A 24,706-nucleotide genomic window follows, 5' to 3' on the forward strand; every position below is an offset into this window, starting at 1 on the left:
ACATCACCATCCCAGGGTCCACAGGATGGAGGAATAGAGAATGGATTAGAGTGGACTTACTGGTGTTCTACTATGGAACTACTGTGATCAGTAATGGAAGAAACTGTATCATTGATGTGGAGAAAGTGGCCATGGTAGCTGCTGAGGGTAGGGAGAGGGAAGAAGAGATGTGATGTGGAGGCATTTTCAAGACTTGGAGTTGTCCTGGGTGGTGCTGCAGAGACAGATGCTGGACGTTGTATGTCCTGCTATGGCCCACTGGGTGTATTGGGGAAGAGTGTAGACTACAATGTAACCCATTGTCCATGTGGTGCAGCAGTGCTCCAAGATGTATGCACTAATGCAATGAATGTACCACAGTGATGAAAGAGGTGGTTGATGTGGGAGGAGTGGGATGAGGGGGGTGGGGGGTATATGGGGACCTCTTATATTTTTTTAATGTAACATTAAAAAAAATAGTGAGAGAGAGAAAAAAAGGACAGGATAATGAGAAGAGAGGAAAAGTAAAAGAAAAGGAAAAAGTTTAAAAATAAGAAGAAAAACAGTAATAAAGAGTGAGAGAAATAATTTTTAAAAAAAGACCAAACAAAAAGAAGTAGGATGAATGAAACCAAAAATAAAACAGAAAACAGAAAAATGAAGGAATAAAAAGGAATAACATAGGTTAAAAAAAATCAGTAAAAGGTGAAAGGGGGAGAGCAAAAAAGGGAAAACACAAACAAGAAATAAAACAGCAGGAACAATAACAACAAAACAACCAAAAGAAACCACCAAAAAAAAAAAACTGTATTTGGGGAGCAGGTGTCGCTCAGGGGTTGAGCACCTGCTTCCCACGCATGAGGTCCCAGGTTCAGTCCTCAGTACCTCCTAAAAAAAGAGTTTGTAGGAAATATTTAAAAACGGAATGATGTCCATGATCAAATAAAAAAGCAAATTACAATGCAACTCAAGAGCATATTTATTCATTTTTGTCTTTATTTTTTTAATGTTACATTCAAAAAATATGAGGTCCTCATATACCCCCCACCCCCCTCACCCCACTCCTTCCCCCATAACAACCACCTCCTCCATCATCATGAGACATTCATTGCACTTGCTGAATACATCTCTGAGCACTGCTGCACCTCATGGTCAATAGTCCACACCATAGCCCACACTCTCCCCCAGTCCACCCAGTGGGTCATGGGAGGACATACAGTATCTGGTAACTGTCTGTCCCTGCAGCACCACCCAGGACAACTCCAATATATCTGCATACGCACACATAAACCACGCCTATGCACAGAGAAACCTGGATGGATATAACAAACGGGCTGCAAGACGAACTTTCTACAGGAACTATGAACGCTATAACACAGGAAAACAACACCCCTTGAGGGTGTGACAGCTCAGTCGCCTTCACCCTACAAGGACGGCAGGGCAGGGTCTGGCAAGCTCACAGACCGGGAGAGGAAGAGGCGAGGAGGCCACTTGGCCCTGGCGGTGTAACTGGCTCCGCATCTCCTCACGGCAGGTGTTGCCCCGAAGCAAGTGAGCCCGGGTGTGCCCCTGAAATCGCCGGCCTTGGAAGGGCCAGGCCCGAGGCCCAGGGGACACAGGGGACGCTGTGGCTCTGTGTAACCAGAGAGGGCACGCCTGCGCACATCTGTGGGTACGTGGCGTCCTTTAGTTCCTTCTGGGGTGCCGAAGGGGGAAGGGACAGGGAAACCAAACAGGGCGGGGGTCCAGGCCAGCAGGCCGGCGCGGGGCCCCTTCCACCGGGACCTCGAGGCACGTCCCGGCCCTGTAGCCCCGCGGCCTGGCGGCGTCTCCAGCACCCGCGGCCTCGCCTGCAGGTGGGCAGCGAGGGAGAACGGCTGCTCCCCGCAGGCTTCCGGGTCCCGTCCTGCACAGAAGCCGGTGTCCAGGAGGCAAGTCGCCCGTTCCAGGGTGAGCGGGGACGAGATGGCTCCATGCCGAGAAGGCGCCTGTGTTCTCCTCTTGGGACGAGGACGCGCGGCGCTGCTGGGCCGTGCTGAGCCGGGTGACAAGGGGTGGCCGCGGCCGTCACCGTGGGGCTCCCTGGGGCTGCAGCAGGGAACCGCGCGGCTCAGGCGAGCGCTGCAGGCCTGGCGGGTGAGAGGCAGGAAGGGACGGCCTCCGGCAGAGGCCCCGTGGCCCAAAGGACGTGGCCGCGAGGGGGGGCGCCGGGCCGCAGGAGGGCTCCAGCAGGCCACGCGGCCACCACGCTCTCAGAACAGCAGCCACGCCGCGCCTCGTGGACGGCCAGCGGGGGGCGCTCTGGAAGGGCTACTGGCTCCCTGAGGTCAGGAAGGGCGCGCCCAGGCACCCACCCAGCAGCCCCGGTCAGAGCGGGCGTCAAGCTACACCTGCGTGCTGGCCGGGCCTGACCGCGTGCTGCAGGCCATGGCCTAAGTCGCCTCTGGCTGGCCGTTCTGTCCAACAGATCCTCTGCAACGAACACAGCGCCCCATCCTCAAATTTCCTTGATTCAGTAGAAAGTGCTCTTTCTAATTGGAAAATGAGAACTAAATTGTTTTGGATGCACGCATTACCAGGCTTGTATTTATATTGGTGCTGGAAATTGACTTGCAAATTGGATTTTTAAAAATGCAATGCCAATAAAAATCAGTGCAGCAAATGCTAAGCTACAACGGTTAGCACTGGCATTTATTCCTGCACAGCACTGCGCTGTCATCCTCTGGAACGTAACTATTAGTAACTGATTCACAAACAGAGCAAGCTGTAATTAGGGAGACATTTTAGAAACAAATCAACTTAATGTAAATTTGTTAAACAATGAGAAAACAACAGGATTAATGGAAGGATTACCCAAAAAGGCAATAAAATTATTTTAAAAGTTGCTCTCATGGAAACCCAGAACTTTGACCTTTACAAAGATTTGCCTTTCATTACTCACCAGCTGACAGCCTTCTAGGGAGTTTACCAGCTGAGCGTTCTGACAGGACAGAATTGAACCAGCCAAATTCAGCATTACACAGACTGCAGAAAGCAGCATGAAAAAGGTTATCTGGAAGCAAATCAAACAATAAATTGATTATTCACTGGCAAAAGCTTGCAGGAAGAATGTGTTGGTTTAAAAAAGTCTTTCAGTTGATTTTTAAAATTTCATGGATAACATTTATATGTTTAAAGGAAAGTATTAAGTTATTTCTCAAAAGTTATAAATTCATCATTATCTTAAAACAAACAGGAAAATTTAAACCTCTGAAGTCATAGTAAGTAATCACAATTTTATTTGAAATGCATTATGATTACTATTTTAAAAGCTACATTGGAAAATACTATGCATTATTCAACCTTTTTAATATAAAGGAATGAGTTGTAACTTGTTAAAGAAAGTCCAGTGAAAGAAGTATATTTGTTAGAAGGCCTTTAAGGCATTCTCGGGACTTGAAGTTGTCCTGGGTGGTGCCCCAGGGACAATTGCCGGATGTTGTATGTCCTCCCATGGCCCACTGGATGGAACGTGGGAAAGTGTGGGCTATGGTGTGGAACACGGGACATGGGGTGCAGCAATGCCCAGAGATGTACTCACCAGACACAATGGATGTGACATGATGATGGGGGAGAGTGTTGTTGAGGGGGGGAGTGGTGGGATGGGGGCATTGGGGGCGAATGGGGACCTCATATTTTTTAATGTAATATCTTTTAAAAAAAATGAATAAATTGAGTAGAATTTGGAAAAAAAAAGGCCTTTAAGTATGTTTTTAATTTTTTGTATTATGGAAAATTTTAAACATATGCAAAACTAGAGAAAATACATAATGGAGCCCTAATGTACCCATTTCCCAGCCTCAAAGTTAATCAATTAATGGACAGGTAGGTTTCCTTTCACTTCTTCCCCTCCAGATTATTTTGCAGCAAATACTAAATATTGTATCATTTCATTCTTAAATATTTCAGTGCGTATTTCTAAAATGATAGGATTCTTTAAAAAACAACAACAACATAACCAAAATACTGCATCACATTTATAACAATAATTCGGGATCACCATCAAATAGTCGGAGTTCACATTCCCCCAGCTGTCTTAAATTTGTTTCACAGTTTGTATGAACAGGGTCACACAGGATACAAAGAAGGGTCACAGCATGCAACTGGCTGCCACGGATCTTAAACAGCATGAAATCCACAGGTTACACCTCCGCTGTTTCTCTGTTCCTTGAGATTTGTGGAAGGGTTCCTTCCATTTGTCCCACAGATTTTCCGCAACCTGAACTTTGATTATATTACCCTGTCACTGAGGTGTTTCTCTATCCTCTGTTATTTCTTGTAATTTGGTGGCTATTGGAGGTTTGATCAAATTCAGACAATACATTCAATAATTTATTCAATCAGGTCCCTGGTGATAGACATTTGGGTTGGTTTTAGTATTCTGCTATATATTATAAATAGTGCTACATGAACAGCCTTGTTCCTGATTCTTTCCATGTTTGGCAGGATGACTCTGGGATACATTCTTAGAAGTGGGGTTGCTAAATCAAAGAATAATGGCATGTTTAATTTTGCTAGACTGCCAAATTCCCCTCCATAGGAGTGGCACCATTTTTTCATTCCTACCAGCAAGGTATGAGAGTGAGAAGGTCTTCCATTTTCTGTAAATGCCTGAAAAAATGTTTTGACTAGATGAAATTTAGGAAAAGGAAATTGATATTAACATTTTCAATCACAAATGTATCTCCTCCAAATGTAGCAAAATTTGCTTCCTTTAAAATGCACAGGTAGAAGACAAAAGAATGTTTTTGTTCATTGGGGAAATATTTCAAATTTGTAACGTCAGTGATATTTCAGCAATGGTTTTAGTAGCTATGGATTCTTACAGTATCTTGCGGGACAGCGTGGCTGCACAGAAGGGGTCAGCATTAATTTCTGTTTTCAGGAGTCTCAAGGTATACTGGTTTGAAGCAGAATGGACCCCAAAAAAGTATGTTCTTCAAGTTAGTCCACTCCTTTTGGGGGGCCAGGTATAAATGGGGCCTTCGACGAGGTCACCTCAGTTAGGCGAGGCCCAGGACGGGTCTTAATTCTCTTCCTGTGTTGGAGATTTGGACCCGAAGGCTATCAGGAATGAAAGAAAGAGAAAAGGGGGAAGGAAACAAAGAGCAAGAACGAGCGAGAGAGCTGGGATCAGGGGTCTGCGAGTAATAACTCCTCAGACAACTTTACTGTTTACAAGGGGCTCTCTATATACCCCTGTCTCCGTGACAACAGCAGGAACACGTAGCCTATGTGACATCAAGCAGCAACACATAGTTAAATATCAGCATTACCCATAGTCTAAGGAATTTTTAAAAAATCTTATCTCAAGGTACAAAGTCTAGGTGTTCTATTCACTACAAAAGGTATGTGCTCCTCTTTTCTTTCAGCCTCTAACAGCTTCATCCCATTTGCTGGGAACTCTTCATTACGGCATTCCTTAGGCTGCAAGCGTAGCCATGGAGACAGCACTCTCTCCTTGTGAGGCCACTGTGCCTCAGTCTCCAACATCCCTGGAGTGCTTCACACACAGGGCGAACAGCCGTTGCTGCACACCCTCTTCCATGCAGCGCTAGCAAAGGCCTTTTCACTTGTGGAACCCTCCAGTTTCCGTTCATGCTCTTCTCTTTACCTAGAACAGCTGCTGTACCCTCCCTGCTCCTTCACCCGACTAGGCGATCAGCTGGCATGGACCTCTTCCGAGGAGCCTTCGCGGCCTCTGTAGATGAGCCGGCTTCTCTGTAATACAGGCAGGCAGAGACCGCGCCTACCTTGATCATGACGGTGTTCGCAGCGAGTGCACACAGCGGTACTAAAAACATTCGTGAATGAATGCTAGAAAGGTTATGGTGAGGAAATACAGAGCAGCTACACGATGAGAAAAAGGAAAACGGACATCTGGAAGGAGGTAGGGGAAGGGAGAAATGATAAATCACTGAAGTTCAGTTGAATAGGTCACCGAACACTTACTGACATAAATGCAAAGTAGAGGATAAGCTACCAAATGTCAACTGTTATTATTATTATCTAAATAATGGCAAAGGCAACATCCATTAATTCATTCACTGAGCATATTTTGAGCATCCACCAGGAGCTGGACCCTGCAAAAAATATTGCAGATGCCAAAATGAAGAGATGCAAGCCCTCCCTTCTTGTCCAGGTCCAGCAGGATGCTCAGACCTCTTCCCAGATGGACCACAGCCTGGTCTCTTTATGGAGTGGCCTTGCCTTAGTGAGATCTCAGGACGGATGTGTCTTTTGTCTTCCCCTCCACAGCTTCAGAGATCAGCCCTGCGGCAGGGGCTCTCCTGGACACAAGGGCTAGCACAGAGCCAAATGAGTTTTCAGACATCGACTGGTTCTAGTCCACGTGAACCCCTTAGACAGCGTGCTGGTCTGAGGACCCCAGAAAATCAGGTTCTTAAAGCAACCCAGTCCTGTGCCTGTGGACCCCCTGGAGTGGGATCTTGATTAGTTCGCTTCAGTCGAGGGCCTGACTAGACTCAGGACCAGGGCGAATCCTGATCCTCTCACTGGAGTCCTGTAGAAATGGAAGAAAGAGCCAGAGACACACAGGAGAAAGCGGCAGAGACCAGAAACCCCAGGAGGCTGAGAGAGCAGTCCTGGAGGCCAGAGGCCAGAGTCAGAGAAGGAGCGTGGGGAGAGGCCCCGAGAGGTTGAGAGAGACGAGGCCCAGAGGAGAGGGAGGGGAGAGAAGCCGGACGCTGAGCTCAGGAAGAAAGCAAGCCTGGAGAGAGGAGGAGACGGGCAGAGCCGCCATCTTGCCCGCCAGGCGCCTGGTCAACCACAGCCGGGCCTGAGAGACGGCATCTTGAGTTGAAGCCATGATGAGCCTGGTCAACCACAGCTGGGCCTGGTGAGGCAGCGTCTCTTGATGAGGCCTTGATCTGGACACTTCTACAGCCTCCGTGGGTCAGCTTGTAACTGAACAAATTCCTGTTATCAAAGTCAACCCATTTCTAGAATTGGCAGCCTTTAGCAAACTAAAACATTTCTAAAACTCTCCACAGGCCAACCTCTAGCAAATTATTCTTATGCCTACTAATTATCAATCAGTGCCTGCTCTCTCCACAAGCGTTAATAAATGGTTCTTAACCTTTAATTACGACATCTTTATATGAGGCCAAGAGACCACTATTTTGTACCTTAAAAAAAGGCCTAAAATGAGAATCCAAATTGCTAAATTAGGATAAAACGATGTCAAGGTGCATAGAGTATACAGGTCTGCTCTTTTCCAGTGGGAATAAAGTCAGAAAAAGCATAAAATGAAAGAGTTGCCAGGAAAGAAAAGCTCCATGCCACAGAGGCATTCTGTCATTCTTTATGGTCACACACAAGTTTGATTTTTCTCCTTTAGGCTTCAGCACCAGGTCATCGTCAGAAATTAGCTGGGTTTACAGTCTTGAAGCTGCTTCTTGATAGTAATTCTGTACAATTTGTATGTAATTTCTTCACACGGCACAACAGTTAAGGCTTTTTGAATCTGCTGCTTCTTAGACATAACAAATAAAACAGAGGCTAATGATCCGGGAATAAGCCTACCTAATGGCTTGACAATGCATAATTATCACATAGATTTTGAGCATCCAGGAACTTTGGAGTTTCCAAAGCCTGAAAAATTGCAATAAAGTTTCAAAATGACCAATTTAATATTTATTTTATTTAAATAAATGGAAAAGGAAATAATTAAAACCCAATTTTCTGAGAAAAAAAGCAAAAAACTAAAACCAATTTTCTTGTCATGTAGGATTCTTTCAACAATAACAATTCTCTATGTAGTCCACCAAATAAATGACTAAGTTTCATTTATATGCACAAAATAAAGCTATGACTAATTTAAACCAATAATTCACACTATATAAAAAACACTAGGAAACTTCAGTATATTTGTGGGAAATCACACTGTGACCGAATATCATCTTTCATTCAATTCAAAGGAGAACCAAGGTAATTTTATGTGTATTATTCCTGAGTGGAACAAATGATCATTTGAGGTTAAATAGTGGGTTTATAAAGGCTATGCTTTTCATATTAATATTCACCAACAATGCAAAACAATAACTATTCCTATTATTATGGAAAATAGAAAAGTATTATGAGATTAGAGATGTACGAAAGTCATATGGGGGGATGACATCACAGAAGTAGGTCTGGGGTCTCCACTTCAACAGCTGTTGATTGGCAAGAGCTGTCTGGTCAGCTGTTTCAGAACTCTGGAATCCCAGGCATTGAAGGCAGAACCTAATGAAGAAAGAAGCTGGTAGAAATCTCAGATCCTGGCTGACCACAGTGATAATGGGACAGAGACTTCAGTGAGCAGCACATCGGGAATAGAGTCTTTGCAGAATAGTTTGCAGAAGTCCCTAAACAAACTGACTGCAGCCCTCAGCGAGCAACACCAGAAATCGCTGATTTCCAGAATTAGAACATTACAATATTCAAAATGTCTATATACACAGGAAGAGGGGAAAACTGCCCATCCACAGGGAAAAAGAAATGGGCAGAGACCGTCCTCGAGGAAGCCAGGCACTGGACTTACTAACTCTTATTCTAAGTCTATTCAAATTTTCTATTTTTCTTGAGTCACTTGCAGTGATGTGTCTCTTTCTTAGGATTTGTCTAATTCAGCTAAATTATCTAAACTGTTTGCACACAGATGCTCACAGCATTCCCTTATCATCTTATTTCTGTAAGGTTGATAGTTATCTCCCCATTTCACTCCTGATTTTAGTAATTTGAGTCTTCCATATATTTTTCTTGATCATTCTAGCTAAAAGTTTATTTTACTGACATTTTCAAAGAATCAAATTTAGTTTCATTCCTTTTTCTCTGTTGCTTTTTTATTGCCTATTACATTTATTTCCACTCTCATATCTATTATTTCCTTCCCTCAGCTTGCTTTGAATTTAGTTTGCTCTTCTTTTTCTGGGTCCTTAAAGCAGAAGTTTAGGTTAGTATTTGAGGCCTCTCTCCTTATTTAACGTAGGCATTTATAGCTATACGTTTCTCTCTAAGTACTTCTTTTCACTGCATCTCACAAGTTCTGATATGTTGGATTTCCACTGTCCTTCATCTCAAAATATTAAAAAATTTTCCTTGTCATTTCTTCTTTGATTCATTGGTTAGTTAGGAGTGTGTTGCTCAGTTTTAACATATTTGTGCATTTCCCAAATTTCCTTCAGTTACTGAGTTTTGATTTAAAATTCCACTGTGGTTAGATAATGCACTTTGCACGATGTCAATCCTTTTAACATATACTGAAGAACATTCCAATGTGTGCACTGCAGGGTAGCGTGTTCTGTAGGTATCTCAGGTTTAGAGGGTTTACAGTGCTATTCAGATCTGCTCTTTCCTTGCTCGTCTTCTATTTAGTCTATGCATTACCGAAAGTGGGGTGTTCACAGCTATTATTGTTGAATTGTCTATTTCTCCCTTCAAGTCTCTCAATTTTGTTTCATATATTTTAGGGCTCCACTGAAAGGTACATTTATGTTTATAATTGTTACAACTTACTGATGGACCGATCCTTTATTATAAAATATAAACTGGTTAAGGAACAATTTGCATTTTAAAATCTATTGTGTCTGATATTAGTATGGCCATTCCAGTTCTTGTTGGTTTTATTTTACATGGTATTTGTTCTTATATCCTTTTATTGTCATCCTATTTGTGTATTTGAATCTGAAGGGTATCTTTTGAAGTTGGACCACATGTAGTTGGGTTACATATTTTTTTCATCTATTTTTCCAATCCTTGCCTTTCACTTGGAAAGCTTATTCCATTTACATTCTATGTAATTACTGATAAAGTAGGATTTATATCTGCTATTTTGCTATTTGTTTTCTATTTGTCTTATGTATTCTTTGTACTTTTACTTCTCCATCACTGTTCTCTTTTGTGTTATGTATTTTCAACTGTACTATTTTAATTCCCTTGTTATTTGTTTTGTTTTCTTTTATTATTTCCTTTTATATATTTTTGAGTTAATTTCTTGATGGTTTCCCTGGGTACTGAAATAAGCATTGTATAACAATCTAGTTTGGATTAATACCAATTTAATTTCAATAGTTTCCAAAAACTTTATTTCTATATAGCTTCATTTCCCCTTGTGTTTTTATTGTAAAGTATTACATCTTTATATATTGTGCACACATCAACACAGATTTATATGTGTTGCTTTATGCAGCTGTCTCTAAAATTAAATAGGAAAAAAGTTACCAAAAAAATTTATATTGTTGTTTTAGTTTGCTAAGTTTGCTGAAGTGAAACTTCCAGAAATGGGTTGGCTTTCATAGTGGGGTTTATTAGGGTAAACACAGTTCCAAGGCTGTGAAAATGTCCAGAAGAAGCCATCAGGAGAGGCTGGCCACTGGCAGACCCTGGACTCTTGCCACATGGTAAGGCAAGATGGTGGCTCCCCACGTGGCATCTGCCTTCTCCTCGAGCTGGGCTGTTAGCCATCACGCACAAGGCAGGGCTCTTCTCTTCAGCTTGGAACCTGCCTCTTGGGGCGCCTCTGTCTTTCTGCAGCTGTGGGTGTTCTAGAGTCCTCCGTCTCACATGGTGGGTCAAAATGGTGGTTGTCTCTCTGTGTGTTTCTGCTCAGTTCTCAGTTTTCAGAACACCCCAGCAAGAGGGTAGAGACCCAACCTGGGTCACGCCTCACTGACACAGCCCAATCAAAGGTCCCACACCCACAGGAATGGATTAGCTCTAAGAACATGATCCTCTCTAGGATTCACACACACACAAACCTTCAAGCTGACTCAAGTGTCTTCTTTATTTACCTAATTAGTTACCTTTACCAGTGTGCTTTATTTTTTCAGATGGATTCAAATTGCTGTCTAGTGTCCTTTCATTTTAGCTTTTAGTATTTCTTGTAGGGAAAGGCAGGGAGTGACTAATTCTCTCAGATTCTTTTATCAGAGAATGTCTTAATTTTGCCATCATTTTTAAAGCACATTTTTTCTGAATATGGAATTTGACTAACAGTTGCTTTTTCTTTCATCTTTGAATATATTATCCCACAGCCTCTGGCTTATATGGCTTCTGATGAGTAATCTACTGATTATCTTAACGAGGTACTCTTTAACATATGGGGTGCTTCCCTCTTGCTGTTTTCAAGATGCTCTCTTTGTCTTTGACAATTTGATTATAATAGGTCTAAGTGCAGATGTCTTTGATGTTATCCTGCTTGAAGTTGGTTGAGTTTCTTGGATGTGTAGAATCATGTCTCTCTTCAAACTTGGGAATTTTTTGGTCATTACTTTTTTTTCAAATATACTTTCTGCTCCTTTCTCTCTCTCCTGTGCTCCTGGGTACTCCCAATATATGTATGTTAATAAGCTTGGTGGTGTTTCACAGGGTTCTGAGGCTAAGGCTCTATTCATTTCTTATTTTTCTTTCTGTTCCTCATACTTGATGGTCTTAACTGACCAATCTTCAAATTTGCTGATTCTTTCTTTTGTCTGCCCAAAACTGCTACTGAAATGTTCATTTCAGGCATTATATAGGCATATCTCAGAGATACTGTGGGTTCAGTCCAGACCATTGCAATAAAGTGAATACTGCAAAAAAAGACAGTCACATGAAATTTTTGGTTTCCCAGTGCATATAAAAGTTCGTTTACACTCTACTGTGGTCTGTTAAGTGTGCAATAGCATTATGCCTAAAAAAAGCATAATGTACATACCTAAATTAAAATGTGACACAGTGACATGAAGCAAAGACATGCTGCTGGAAAAATGGCACCAAAAGACTTGCTTGATGCAGGGTTGCCACAAACCTTCAATTTGTAAAAAACACAATATCTGTGAGGCACAATAAAGCAAAGTGCAATAAAAACGAGATATGCCTATACTTTTCAACTCAATTCGTATTTGGTTCTTCTTAAAATAATCTTTTATTAATATTCTCTATATGGTGAGGCATAATTCTCCTGGTTTCCTTTAGTTATTTAGACATGGTTCCCTTCAGCTTTTTGAAAATATTTAATATGACTGATTTAAAGTCTTTATCTAGTAAGTCCAATATCTGGGATTCTGTGGAGATAGTTTCTATTAATCACTCTTTTTGTGTGTATGGGCTATACTTCTTGTTTCTTTGCATGTCTTGTAATTTTTTTGTTGACATCTGGATATTTAAATAATATAATGTGGCAACCTGAGAAATTAGATTCTTCCATTTCCCCAAGTTTGGTGTGGTTGCTACTGGCTTGTTGCAGTTGTACTTGTTTGTTTAGTGACTTTTCTGAACAAAATTTTTTTTCCCAAATTCTACTCAATTTATTCATTTTTTGAAAGATATTACATTAAAAAAAATATGAGGTCTGAACAAATTTTGTAAAGGCTGTATTCTTTGTCATATGTGGCCATGGAAGTCTCTGTTCTGTTAATCCAGTGGCAAGTTAATGACTGGAGATTTCTTTAAATGCCTGGAACCAAACCATCTCATAGTCCTTGTCAAAGGACTCTCTATGCATGTTGGAGTGTGCTTCAAAAATCTGATGGTTAATAACTCTGCCTTAGCCTTCACTTCCAGCTTGTGTAGAGCCTGAAGGTCAACCAGAGGTGAGAACTTAGGGCCTCTTCAGGTCTTTTCTGAGCATGAGCACAGCTCTCCATATGCATATGGTCTTCTAAAGTCTCAGGAATATGCCAGAGCTTTACAAAGGCCCATATGGACCTCTCATTCCCTACTTTTTCATTTTAAGGTTTTTGATGAGCCTATTTTTACCATTAACATTCCTGAGACAGTAAAGAAAATATCGATTTATATTAGGGCTTGTACCCAATTTTCATAAATATTACTCAAAACCAACAAGTGGAAAGACTGAATATTTCTATTATACTAAAATTTAAAAATACTGCATGGCCAAAAATATCATAGTTCAAAGTAAAAAGATAAATGAGAAACTGTGAAAAGTGTATGTGCAAATTTTACTATGGATAAAGTGTTGCTATTCTAAAAATTAGAAAACGGCAATAATATTACAGAAATATTAGATATAAATATGAATAGAAAATTCATAGGGAAAAATCCAAAGATCTCTTACCCACATAAAAAGATGCACAACCTCAGGAAAAAATTGAAATGCAAATTACTACTATACTGAGAAATCATTTCTCATCTGTCAAACTGGCAAAAATCCAAGTTAGTCAACTTAATTAATGAGCTGTGGGGAAACAAGTGTTCTTATGTAATTTCAGGAGTGCAAAATGATTTAACTTCTATGAAGAGGAATTTGGGAAAATCTAGCTCAATTACATATGCATTTACCTTTTGTCCTAACCAGGTAAATTAAGGAATCTTTTTGAAAGATACATTGGCAAAAAATTTAAAAAGATGTAAACTTAGGGCCATTTGCTGTAATACTATTTATAGTAGCAAAAGACTGAAATAGCCCAAATGTATATGATTAGATAATTGGTTGAATCACCCCGGTACAAGTATACAATGGAATACTATATAGTTTTCTATTAGTCAGCCAAAGGTGTGCTGATGCAAAGTAGCAGAAATCTGTTGGCATTTATAAAGGGTATTTGAGGTAGAAGTTTCACAGTCACAAGTGTTAAAGAGTTCAACACAAACTTACTTCCTCACCCAAAGTCTGTTGCCACATGTTGAAACAAGATGGCGGGTGATGTCTGCAAGGGTTCAGCCTTCTTTCCTGTTAAATCCGCGGTCGCAGCTTCTTCTAATCTCAGCTGTAGGCTGGGATAAGTCATGTTTCTCTCCCAGGGCTCGTATCTCTATGGCTCAGCTGCAGCTATAGGCTATCAGGTTCATTCTCTTCCTGGGGCCTCTGTGGTGTCTAAGGAGCTGTCTCTCTTCCTCTGTGTTCTTGTGTATTTACTTCCCAGGGCTCAAGCATCAAAAACTAAAACTCTCTCCTCTGCTGTGTCATTTTCTCGTGAGTTACCACCCACCAAGGGGGCAGGGACTCAATGTCCTACTGATGCAACTGAATCAAAGCCTTAATCATAATTTAATCAAGTGAAAGTGAAACATCTGAATTTAATATAATCTAACATGCCCAGAGGAACAGACCAGTCCACAAACACAGCCCAGTATCTATCTTTGGAGTTCATAAACAATATCAAACTGCTACAGTAGCCATTCTCATTATTTATGGATTCCATGTTTACAAATTTGTCTACTCTGTAAAATTTGAAACTCCCAAATCAATACTGTGTTTTTGTGTTGATTCATGAACACGTGCAGATAGGCAAAAAATTTGAGTCTCCCAATGGGCACATTCCCAGATGAGGTCAAGCAAGGTGACACTATGACTTCTCAGCTTTCATTCAATCAACAAGTTTCCTTTTCATGGTATATTTAGTGCCATGTTTTTCACGTGTGCTTTGTGTTGGTGATTTTTGCTATTTAAATAGGCCTGTAAGTGTAATGCTGATGTGCTGTCTAGTGTTCTTAAGTGCAAGAAGGCTGTAACATGCCTCAAAGAGAAAATACTTGTGTAAAATAAACTGCATTCAGACATGAGTTATAAAGCTACTGGCTCTGAGGTCAATGTTAATGAATCAACTCTTTATTTACTGAGCTCCTGTTAGCTGCCGTTCATATAGTTTATGACTTAACGTCCTTAAATTTACATTCAGAAGCTTTGTTAAAAAGCTACTCTAAAATGTTCTGAAGGCAAGGGATGGGGACAGACTCGAAAGGCTTGTGAAGCACAGGATTTCCCAGGGACTCAATGTATACAAATTTAAGGAGGAAGCAAAATATATAAGGTGTCTTTAGACAAAAACACACATAAAACAAGGTTATGTATTGATTGGCTGATGAAATCTGTTGTGAAACAGAGGCTCACCGGCACCTAGTTCTTTATTTCCCCTAGAGACAGGGTTCATTCAGTATCCCCCATGTTTGGAGCAATTTTATAGAACATAACAACTGTAAATAGCAAGAACTGACTGTAGCTATAAGAAGAATCATGATGTTCTCCACATGCTACCATAGAGTGATCTCAAAGACATATTGCAAGAGAAAAAGGCAGGGGGCAAATGTTTCAAAATACGTAATATTTGAAAAATACAATGAATGAGGTGAGGTAATGAACTACTGAGAACACATAGAAAACATATAAAATTCAAATATATTTTAAGAACACTTTGGAGTACATAAAAAATTTACCTTGATAGGCCACAAAGCACATTTGAAGAAAGGTTAAAAAATTGATTTTATATGAACAATTTTATCTCATTCAAAGCAATTTTTAAAAATCAGAAATAAACAGAATGTCTCACAATCCAAATGTTTGAAAATTTGCAATTATGGGTCAAAGTTAATCATAACACATAGGGATGTTCACAGCAGCATCGTTCACAATCGCCAAAAGGTAGATGCAACCCAAGTGCCCATCAAGAGATGAATGGATAAACAAAATATGGTATCTACATACAACGGAAAATTATTCAGCTGAGAAAGGAGTGAAGTGCTAATATAGATATGCTACAATATGTATGAACTTTGAAGACACTATGTTGAATGAAATATAACCATAAGAGTATAGGATCTCACTTAAATGAAATAATTATAATATGCAAATTCATATTCAGAAATTAGAATACAGGTTACCACAGGGAGAAGTGGGGCGAGGGAATGGGGAGTTAATGCTTAATTGGTAGAGTTTCTGTTTGGGTGATGGAAAAGTTTTGGTAATGGACAGTGGTGATAGTATAAAAACATTATAAATGTAATTAACATTAATTGTTCCTTTGAAAGTGGTTAAAATGGGAAATTTTATGTTCAGTATATGCTACCAAAATAAAAAAAATTTAAAACCCGAACATCTGTGCAACACAAAAAATGAACTGTAATGTAAACTATGGACTATATAGTTAATAATATCATTTTAATAATATTGGTTCATTAGTTGTAACAAAAGCACCGCACTAATGCAAAATATTAATAGGGAAAACTGTGTATGAGAGTAGGGTATATGGGAACTCTGTTCTTTCTGCATGATTTTCTGCAAATCTATAACTGCTCTATTAAAAAAGATAAATCTTAAACAGATATTGGAAAATATTTAGAAGTAAAAATAATAATATATATATATTGGGACTTATAGAATGTGAGTAAATTTCCAAAGAAGGAAATTTATTGCCTTAAATAGATTAGAAATTGAAAATCAAAACACTAAATATTCTACTCTAACAATAAGACAAAGAACCATTGAATAAACCCAAATTTTAAATAAAATTATGAACTAAAAAAGGAAATAAGCAAGATGATTAATAAAACAAAAGTTTCCTTGAAAATACTCATAAAATAAAAATGGCAAGATCAGCTCTAGGAAAAAGTGGATAAAAGTATAGATGTAATAGAATGAAAACAAAGAAAACTAAGAACAATTTCATGCTAATAAGTTATAAATCAATGAAAACATTCTTAAAAAAATACAAATGACCAAAATTAACTCAGAAACAAGAAAATCTGAATAGACTATTAAATAAAATGGGTAATTAACATGTTCTCACAAAACACACCAGGTCCAGATCCCTTTCACAGGTAGATTTCCACCAAACCTTCAAAAGCATTTAATCCTTATATAAACTGTTCCAGATTACAGGGAAAGGAAAGCTTCTCAACTCATTTATCCGACTAGAATAACACTCTTCCTTTTCCTGAATAATTTAGGGCAAGTCATTACATGGGACAGAGCAGGTACATGTGGGGGGGCGGGGCAAGAGGGGTCAAATAGAGCAACAGCCACAGAGGATGGTACTGGAACCCCTGCAGGGTGAGGAGGTGTAAGCACAGACGGGCAGGTCAGCAAGGATGGCCAAGCCCAGTGGAGTGAGAAGGCAGCCACATAGGGGAGCACGGGAAGCCACGCTAGAGTACTCAGGGGTACTGCTCAAATAAATATTTTAAGGATAATAGCAGCTGGATTTCTAACTATGGGGGAACAGTTACACATATGGAAAGAGAACACTAGATTACCCTGTGGTGTTGGATTAGCGCTGGTGGCATCAATGTAATCTCATGATTTTTAGTGGAAGAGTAGATGGACTGGGTGGATGGATGGACAGACGGATGGATGACCGGGGTAGAGAGACGGATTTCAGGATAGATGGATATTCCCTAACTCCATCTACCTGGAGGTCTAGAAGCAGTGGTAACCCAGTAGGCAGACAGACCTGGCAACCACATCTCTGCTAAATCCCTGCTACACCACATGGAACCAGAGCTTCCGGAAGAAACAGCTAAGTCCAGGTCTGGGGCAGGGAAAGCTGCAGATAAGGCTGAATGATCTTTTAGTGCCAGAAAGGAAGGAAATCCTCAGAGAATGACGGGAGGCATGTTAAAGAGACAAAAGCCAGCTTTAAAGGGTTCCCAATGGCCAAATGAGGGACAATTTGAGCATGAAAATCAGTGATAGTAAAAAAATCATAGCCGTATTTTATGGATAAAGCAAGAAACCATAGGTTTACACAGATAAAAAGATATATGAATAATTGAAAATTTGATATGGAACACAGTATTTACAAATTCTCAAAGTATGTCCATACAAGCTACTTATTACAAAGGGATAAAGGAAAATTTTACACTGCAGAGGTATGGCAGAAAACTACCTTAATCAAAGTAATCAAAGTTACAAAATCACAGGACAACTTGAAATCGTGTGCCTCCTGAGAGGATCCAATCACAAAAGCACAGCATTACTTGCATGATAATCCTGCCAAAGACACATGACCTGAATCTGATCATGAAGAAACATCAGAAAAATCCCAACTGAGGGATGTAATCTTCAAGAGTCAAGACCATGCAAGTCAAGGAAGGTCTGAGGAACTTTTCGAAGATGCACCATCAATAAGAAGTGACATTCCCAGGAATGCGAGAATTATTAGACATCACAAAAATCTAAGTGTTACCACACCAAACTATTAAAAAAAAAATACAACAAAATCAGAGTAAAGGAAGGAAAAACCATTTAATCACACGAGCAGATGAATATGGGACGTAGGACACAGTTACAAAGCCAGTCATAACTTTTTTTTAAACACCTCTAAGCAAGTTAGGAACAGGAGGGAAATTAAATAACCCAGTTAACGGTATTTATGCATAAACAAAGTACTAACAGGAAACATCACATTGAGGGCAAAAACATGAAATTACTCCCTTTAAAATCAGGAACAGGGAATCAGGAACATCCTTGATGCCTGCTGTCATCTATTAAAGAATGGACTGGCAGTCCAACAAATGCAAAAAAAGACAAGAGTAAAAAGGTATAAGAGTTGGAAAAGAAAAAAATCTTATGATGCAATATACTAAAAATGGCATGGTATTAGTACATGGATAGCAAATAAGCCAATTCAGAACCAAACCTCAAATACATTTATATATGGAATATTGTTAAATAACAATGAGGGTGTTATAAAGCACTACGGAAAGGATAAACTATGAAAAATTGTTGCTATGTAAACTATCTACGGGAAAATAAGAAATTATATCCATACATCAAATTGTACACAAAAACACAGATTAAAAACTTAAACGTGAAAATCAGAACTTTGAACACTTAGAAGAAAATACTGAAAAATACCTTTACAAGCAGCAAATATCAGCATTAGGGGGAATTTTTGAAAGTACTACATAAAAAGTACAACTTTAAATATTGATGATTGTGACACATTAAAATCAATTATTTTGTACAAGAAAAAAAGGAAAAATGTGGGAGATGGCGTTTGTACTAATATAGTAGAGAATGGATCAACATGCAGAACATATAAACTCATCTTATAAAGGAATGAAAATAGAAAATGGACAGACATATATGAAATGTGAATAGCCCAAAGGAGAGAGGGAACATGAGAGCTACAGATAAAAAGAGGTGCAAATACCACAATAAATTATCACTACCTACGCACCAGAGTGGCTGAAATAAGACACTGAATAAACCAAGTGTTTGCAAGACAGCGAGGATGGGGGAATCAGCAAAATAAGACCCCTATAAACTCATGGGGAGCTTAATGTCGTACAAGTTCAGAGCCACCTGGCAGAGTGCCCCACCATTGCTCTATGGCTTCTGGCTGGAGACTCTCACGTGTCCTTGAGGAGGCCTTGTACACTGCCTGCTGATGGCAAAGACTGAAAAGAACCTAGCTGTCCTGCCATGGATAAGCATACTGTTATCTACTTGAATGAAAGAACAACTAAAATTAATGAAAAGAATCAGATTTACCTTTACTTACATGACTAAATCTCAAACATGAGTGAAAAAAAACCCAAACTGCAAAAAGACATGTATAATGCACTACCACTTACATTGTAAAAACTCACAAAGCAATGCTCTATATAGTACATATATTGTTCATCTATATACACATTAGTCAACATGATACCTACAAACTTGTTACCTCTGGGAAGGGTGAGAAGAAAAATGTTTTATACTTTAAAATGTGAAACAAAATGGTAATTCATTGATGGGAAATCGTTAGCATCTCTGTGCGAAAAGTGCAGAAGGTATTTGTCCTGGATTTAATTGACAGTAGAGGGTAGGTACTGGTAATTTTCACTATACAGGTTAAAATGTGAGTGTAAGAACACACCAGAAATTGAAAGTAGGTGACATCAGAGCCAGCAGGTAATTTATACCCTAAAATAAAACGTAGAAAGGTCTTCAAGGACCAACTGTATTCTACTGCTGAAATAAATGCAAATCCCGACTCAACAGAATGAAATAAAACCCTCTAACTTACCACATTCCTCCACATGCACCACATACCACCATCTATTCTAGATGGCATTTAGTCCAGTGTTTATCAAGTTCAGGTTTTGTTTTCTGAAAGTATTTACCTTGCTCATGTTTAATTTGCAGTAGCTTCCCTCTAAAACAATTCTGCTGCTCAGTGAATGAAGTGTTTGCTGAATCCCTGTAAACAAACAGCATTTTGCCTGGCACCAAGGCGGACTGGAGAGAGAGGTGATGGGGTTCTTCCTTCTGGCTCAGGCCAGGTGCGCCTTGTCAGGAGACCGCTGGAAGCTGAAGGCCCGAGGCAGGAGCCCAGCTCCGCAGCCAGCCTGGCTTGCCCACCTCAGGCCAAGCTCTGCCCAAGGCTCCTCCCGGAGGCCAGGCTGGGAGGATTTCCCTGGATCCCCCATGCTTGAGGTGACTTGGGAAGGCTCGGTTCCTTGTTGCTGTAAGAATCTAAACAGAAAGCACTCAACTAGTATTTGTATCTGAGTTCTTAATTCTACTCCTGATTCCATGTGTCCTGTAAGCTTCATTTTTCACAAGTATAAAAAGAGATGTCTGAGATATTTAAAATCCTTTCTAGAGCTAACGTTCTGAGGTTATGGTATATAAGACATCATACCACTAATGTATAAAATACGTGGCAATTGTCTTATTCTAGAAGGATGGATGGTGAACATATATTGCATTCTATTAGACACTTTAAATGTATTCTCATTTAATCCATAAAACAAGCCCTGTTATGTTTCATTTTATAAAATTGAGATTCAGAGAACTTAAAACCTACTCCAAACTAACACAAACTATCATGAACCATAATTCAAATTGTCAAATGATCTCAAAACCTATACCCTTTTCACCACTTGTTTAAAAAATCCAATAGCACTGACTTATTCACGTTAAGTCACCTGAAATGGTATCTGCATGTAACAGCTGAATGAATCCATTTCAAGGGATTCTCAATATACCCCGTGGAAAGTCGCTTCACCACAGCCTCATGACAACTCCCACACTAAAACAGTACCTTATTTTGTAAATTTTGACCCATTATCACTTCCCTGTTTTGGTTGTATCATCTGTCAAGTGTGCAAGGTGAAGGAATTTTAGTTGAACGGGGTTGCACCTAGAAATGCAGTGTGGAGACTTCACCGCTAACTCTCCTGCTCATACTACTCTATGTATGTGTCCTCTGTGCTCACACTGCCATACAGCAAGTGTCAAGTTTTCCATGAAATCATGAGGATATCAGACAAGAAAGAACACAGGCATAACCTGTGAACCAGGAACTCTACTTCTGGGAATGATTTAAACCTTGATAAAGAAAAACCTAAAAAAGGGAAAAAATCAAGCTCCAGATGAAGGAGAATAAAAAACAAATACAAAAGGTATCAAGGAACAAAGTAATAACTAAAATCCTCCTCCAAGGCACTGTGCCAAGAACTTTGCTGTCACACTGATCAGTGCACCAGCACACATCACGTGACGTCCTCACTCCCACTTTACAGGTAAGGAAACATCTGTCCCCAGATTAAACAGCCAGCCTGAATCCACACAGCTTACTAATGTACAATCAGAATAGGAATCCGAGCAGTCTGATTCCCAGGCAAGCATGGTTCATTAACATACAGCTGCTTTATGAACTTTTTTGGAAACCACAGTAAGAAATGTTTTTACATCATAAACAATATAAACACACATATAAAAGTGAAACAATTTCTAGAAAACACTACTTATTATATAAAGTGGCACAAACTATCTTTCCCTTTTCTCTTTTTTCCTTAAGGCAGTGGTTTTAAGTTATGAAACTAATTTCTCATGACCCACAATTTAAAAAATGCCCAATGCGTAATTGCTTCAAAAACACATTATTTATTACAACTGAAACAGCAAAAAGGAAAAAGAGGAAGCTAAATGGACCTAAATGGTCAGCAACAAAGCTGAGTAATAATTATATGGGAAGATAAAAAAAATTGTTATTCAGAGAAAATAAAATATGTACACTGCATGGAATCCTGCAAAATGCTTATTATATAAGTAGAAATATATTAAAATAGCTGTAAAGTAAAAAGGATATACAGGCAATCACATTTTATTCAATTTAAAAAGACTTTTATTTTTCCCTACAAACTAAGGTAGTTAAGAGGCCAGAAAATAGCTACCTTGCTTTTATCTTCTTGGGACCAAAACAATTCCCTGATATGTTCTTTCTTACATGCCTGTTTCAGATCACGGTACTGTCTCCCAATTAGTTACAAAGCAAGCAAAAATTTTATACCAAAAAATACATACAAGCCAAACCAACACCGCCCCCCCCCCCAAAAAAAAAAACCTTCTCATCTGGAACCAAGAAATTCACCGAATGTTAAAGGAACAAAACTTCTGCAAACATATGCTAAAGCCAACACCCTCCCAGGCGCCGGGAAACTTCCCACCGCGCCCTCCCCAGCCGCCCCCCCGGGGTCCCTCGGCTCTCCCGGGGTCTCAGGACGAGGGGCCCGGGCCGGCCGGCGCGGGCCTGGCCCTGCCCTCCTCCTCGGCCAACGCCTCGCAGTACTGCGCCGGCCAGTCCTTGGGGTCCTGGTTGTGGACCTTGGCCACGAACTGCAGCACCTTCATCTTGCTCGTCTCGAGCGCGGTGCGCGGGCCCCACTGGAACTCGTAGTCCACCGGGTCGGTGTGCGGGATCCGCCGGTACTCCAGGTAGCGCTGCCGCACGAACTCCTCCGTGATGAGCTTCTTGGCGTCCCCGAAGACGAGGTGCCTCTTGGTGGGGAACACGCCCAGGCGCCGCAGGAAGTCCCAGACCTCCGTCTCGCGCGCCGCGTTGCCCTTCATGAGCACCAGCCCCAGCACCATCAGCAGCAGCCCCGCGGCGGGCGTGCCCTGGTCGCCGCGCAGCGCCGCGTCGCCCTCCACCGGCTCCAGCGCGTTGACCAGGATGTAGCTGCTGCTGCGCGGCTCCAGCTCCACCAGCCGGTACCCGAACACGTACTCGAGGCGCTGCCCGGCGCGCCGCAGCAGCTCGGGCAGCACGTCCCGGTAGTCGCCCACCACGTGCCGCAGGATGTCGGCCCGCCGGATCGGGATCTTCTTCTGGTCCTTGACCAGCAGGAACTGCACCAGCTCGGCCACCTTCAGCTCCAGCTGCTTCGGCGTCCGCGGCCCCACGGCGGGCGAGGCCTGGCCGGCCCGGGCGCCCGGCGGCCCCTGCGAGCCGCGGGACGGGCCCGGGGCCTCCTCGCCCTCCCGCTCGGCCTGGGCGCCGGCGCGGCCGCGGGCCCGCGGCTTCTGCAGCATGGCCCCGGGCTGGCCGGGGCTCGGCGCGGCAGGGCGGCCGTAACGGGCGCGGGGACCGCGAGGGGCGCGGGCTTCTGCGCCGGCGCGCGGCGCGTCCTGCGGCCCTGGGCGGGGCCAGGGGTGCGCGTGACGTCACGAGCACCGCGCGCGGCGTCGGCGGCGTCGGCGGGCGCGCGGGGAGGGCGGCGGCGCCTGTTCTGACGCTGAAGCGGGTCGTGCCCGCGCCTCAGCTCGCGGGTGGAGGGACTCGGGCCCGGCCCCGGCGGGTGAGGGTCAGGCCTGAGCAGCACCGGAAAAGCGCCGCCTCCTCCGCGATGCGGGGGCTCGAGGCGGGAAAACCCGCTCCCCGCTGGTCGGAGTCGGCTGGCGGCCGCGCCGCTCCCGCCCTCAGGACAGCCCGCGCCGGTCACCGTCTCTGATGTCCCCGAGTCTAAAAGCAAGCCTTGCTCGCGAGCGGGACTTCCCCTCCCTTTCACTATCTCAGTATTTATATTCTCCGCGGTCTGTGCGTCAGCTGCACAGCTCTGGACGAAGCGGCCGTAGAAAGCCTGCTGAAACGCGATGCTTTCGCTTGCTCACAGGATTTTACCTCGTGGAACGCCTGAGCTCAAGTGAAGTGCCTCAGGCCCAGACCCGCACCTTCACAAGAAACGGGATAAGAAGAATGCTACAAACGAACGTTCTCTCTCAACAAATTGTCATTTAATTTGAGGCATCACTGATAAAAGCTGCCATAATGTGACTGTTGAATTTCTTTAATTCTTAATATATCAGCAGCCTTCCGGCTTAATGAGAAAGAAAAGAGAATCAGGGGTATCTGCCCTCATAATCTGTGGTGTGTGCACTTTGTATATATATATTTAATTGTGCAACTCTAATAGCCAGAAAGAGTCATTTCATTAGCTCAAAGCATCAGCAGTCTGCTGTCATTACTTAGATCTTTATCAACTGGCAAAAGAGAAAATGAATTTACCTCCTTGACTTTTTTTTTGTTTTGTTTTTGTTTTTTGTTTTTTTTTTTATTGACTTTGTAATAATATTACATCAAAAATATATATGTGAGGTCCCATTCAACCCCGCTCCCCCACCCCCCCCTCTCCCCCCCCAACAACACTCGTTCCCATCATCATGACACATCCATTGGATTTTACCTCCTTGACTTTTTAAAGCTACTCTATAGAAAGTGGGTAAATTCCTTAAGTCAAATGGAGTTCCTCCTTAATGCAGATATATTCAAAGCAAAGCAATTCAGAACATATTTGAATAATAGCCTCCAAACACAACCTTATTAAAATTTCATTAAATGGTAGTAGTAGAAAATTTTTGTTTGTAATTCAATACAAAAATGCAATTTCATTACTGCACTGGAACAGTAATATTAGGTGTAAAATGATACTCCATGTTGTGGTACAAGTATGCTAAAAATCTGGTAAGTATTGAGTAATAACTTTGTTTTAAACAAGATTCAAGAATATATCGGCATCGACCGCAATGACAGGCTTTCAAAGAAAACGATATTTCAAGACATTCATTTTTCACAAAAAAAAATCTGCTTCAAAGTTTGCTTGCAAATTAATGTTCAGACTCAAATTCAAAGGAAACGTTCTGTATATAATCTGAAATTCTGCAAAAAGTCACTCCAGAAGAATCACTTGTGCACTGACT

At 41.5% G+C, this 24,706-nt stretch overlaps 2 protein-coding genes across 3 annotated transcripts in view; both read right to left on the reverse strand.

Moving 5' to 3' along the window:
• ENTREP2 (endosomal transmembrane epsin interactor 2) overlaps positions 1-24,706 on the reverse strand; it is a 395,143-nt gene that overhangs the window by 113,180 nt on the left and 257,257 nt on the right. For both annotated transcript variants that reach the window (XM_058294838.2, XM_071214403.1), the window contains exon 3: positions 2,921-3,031. In XM_058294838.2, the coding sequence (XP_058150821.1) occupies positions 2,921-3,031 (111 nt within the window). The remainder of the gene's footprint in view (positions 1-2,920; positions 3,032-24,706) is intronic.
• NSMCE3 (NSE3 homolog, SMC5-SMC6 complex component) lies at positions 21,832-23,093 on the reverse strand. Its single transcript, XM_058294839.2, has one exon. The coding sequence runs from the start codon at positions 23,039-23,041 to the stop codon at positions 22,226-22,228; it is 816 nt and encodes a 271-aa protein (XP_058150822.1). The 5' UTR covers positions 23,042-23,093; the 3' UTR covers positions 21,832-22,225.

The sequence above is a fragment of the Dasypus novemcinctus genome, chromosome 3, assembly GCF_030445035.2.
Source record: "Dasypus novemcinctus isolate mDasNov1 chromosome 3, mDasNov1.1.hap2, whole genome shotgun sequence".
NCBI classification, from domain to species: Eukaryota; Metazoa; Chordata; class Mammalia; order Cingulata; family Dasypodidae; genus Dasypus; species Dasypus novemcinctus.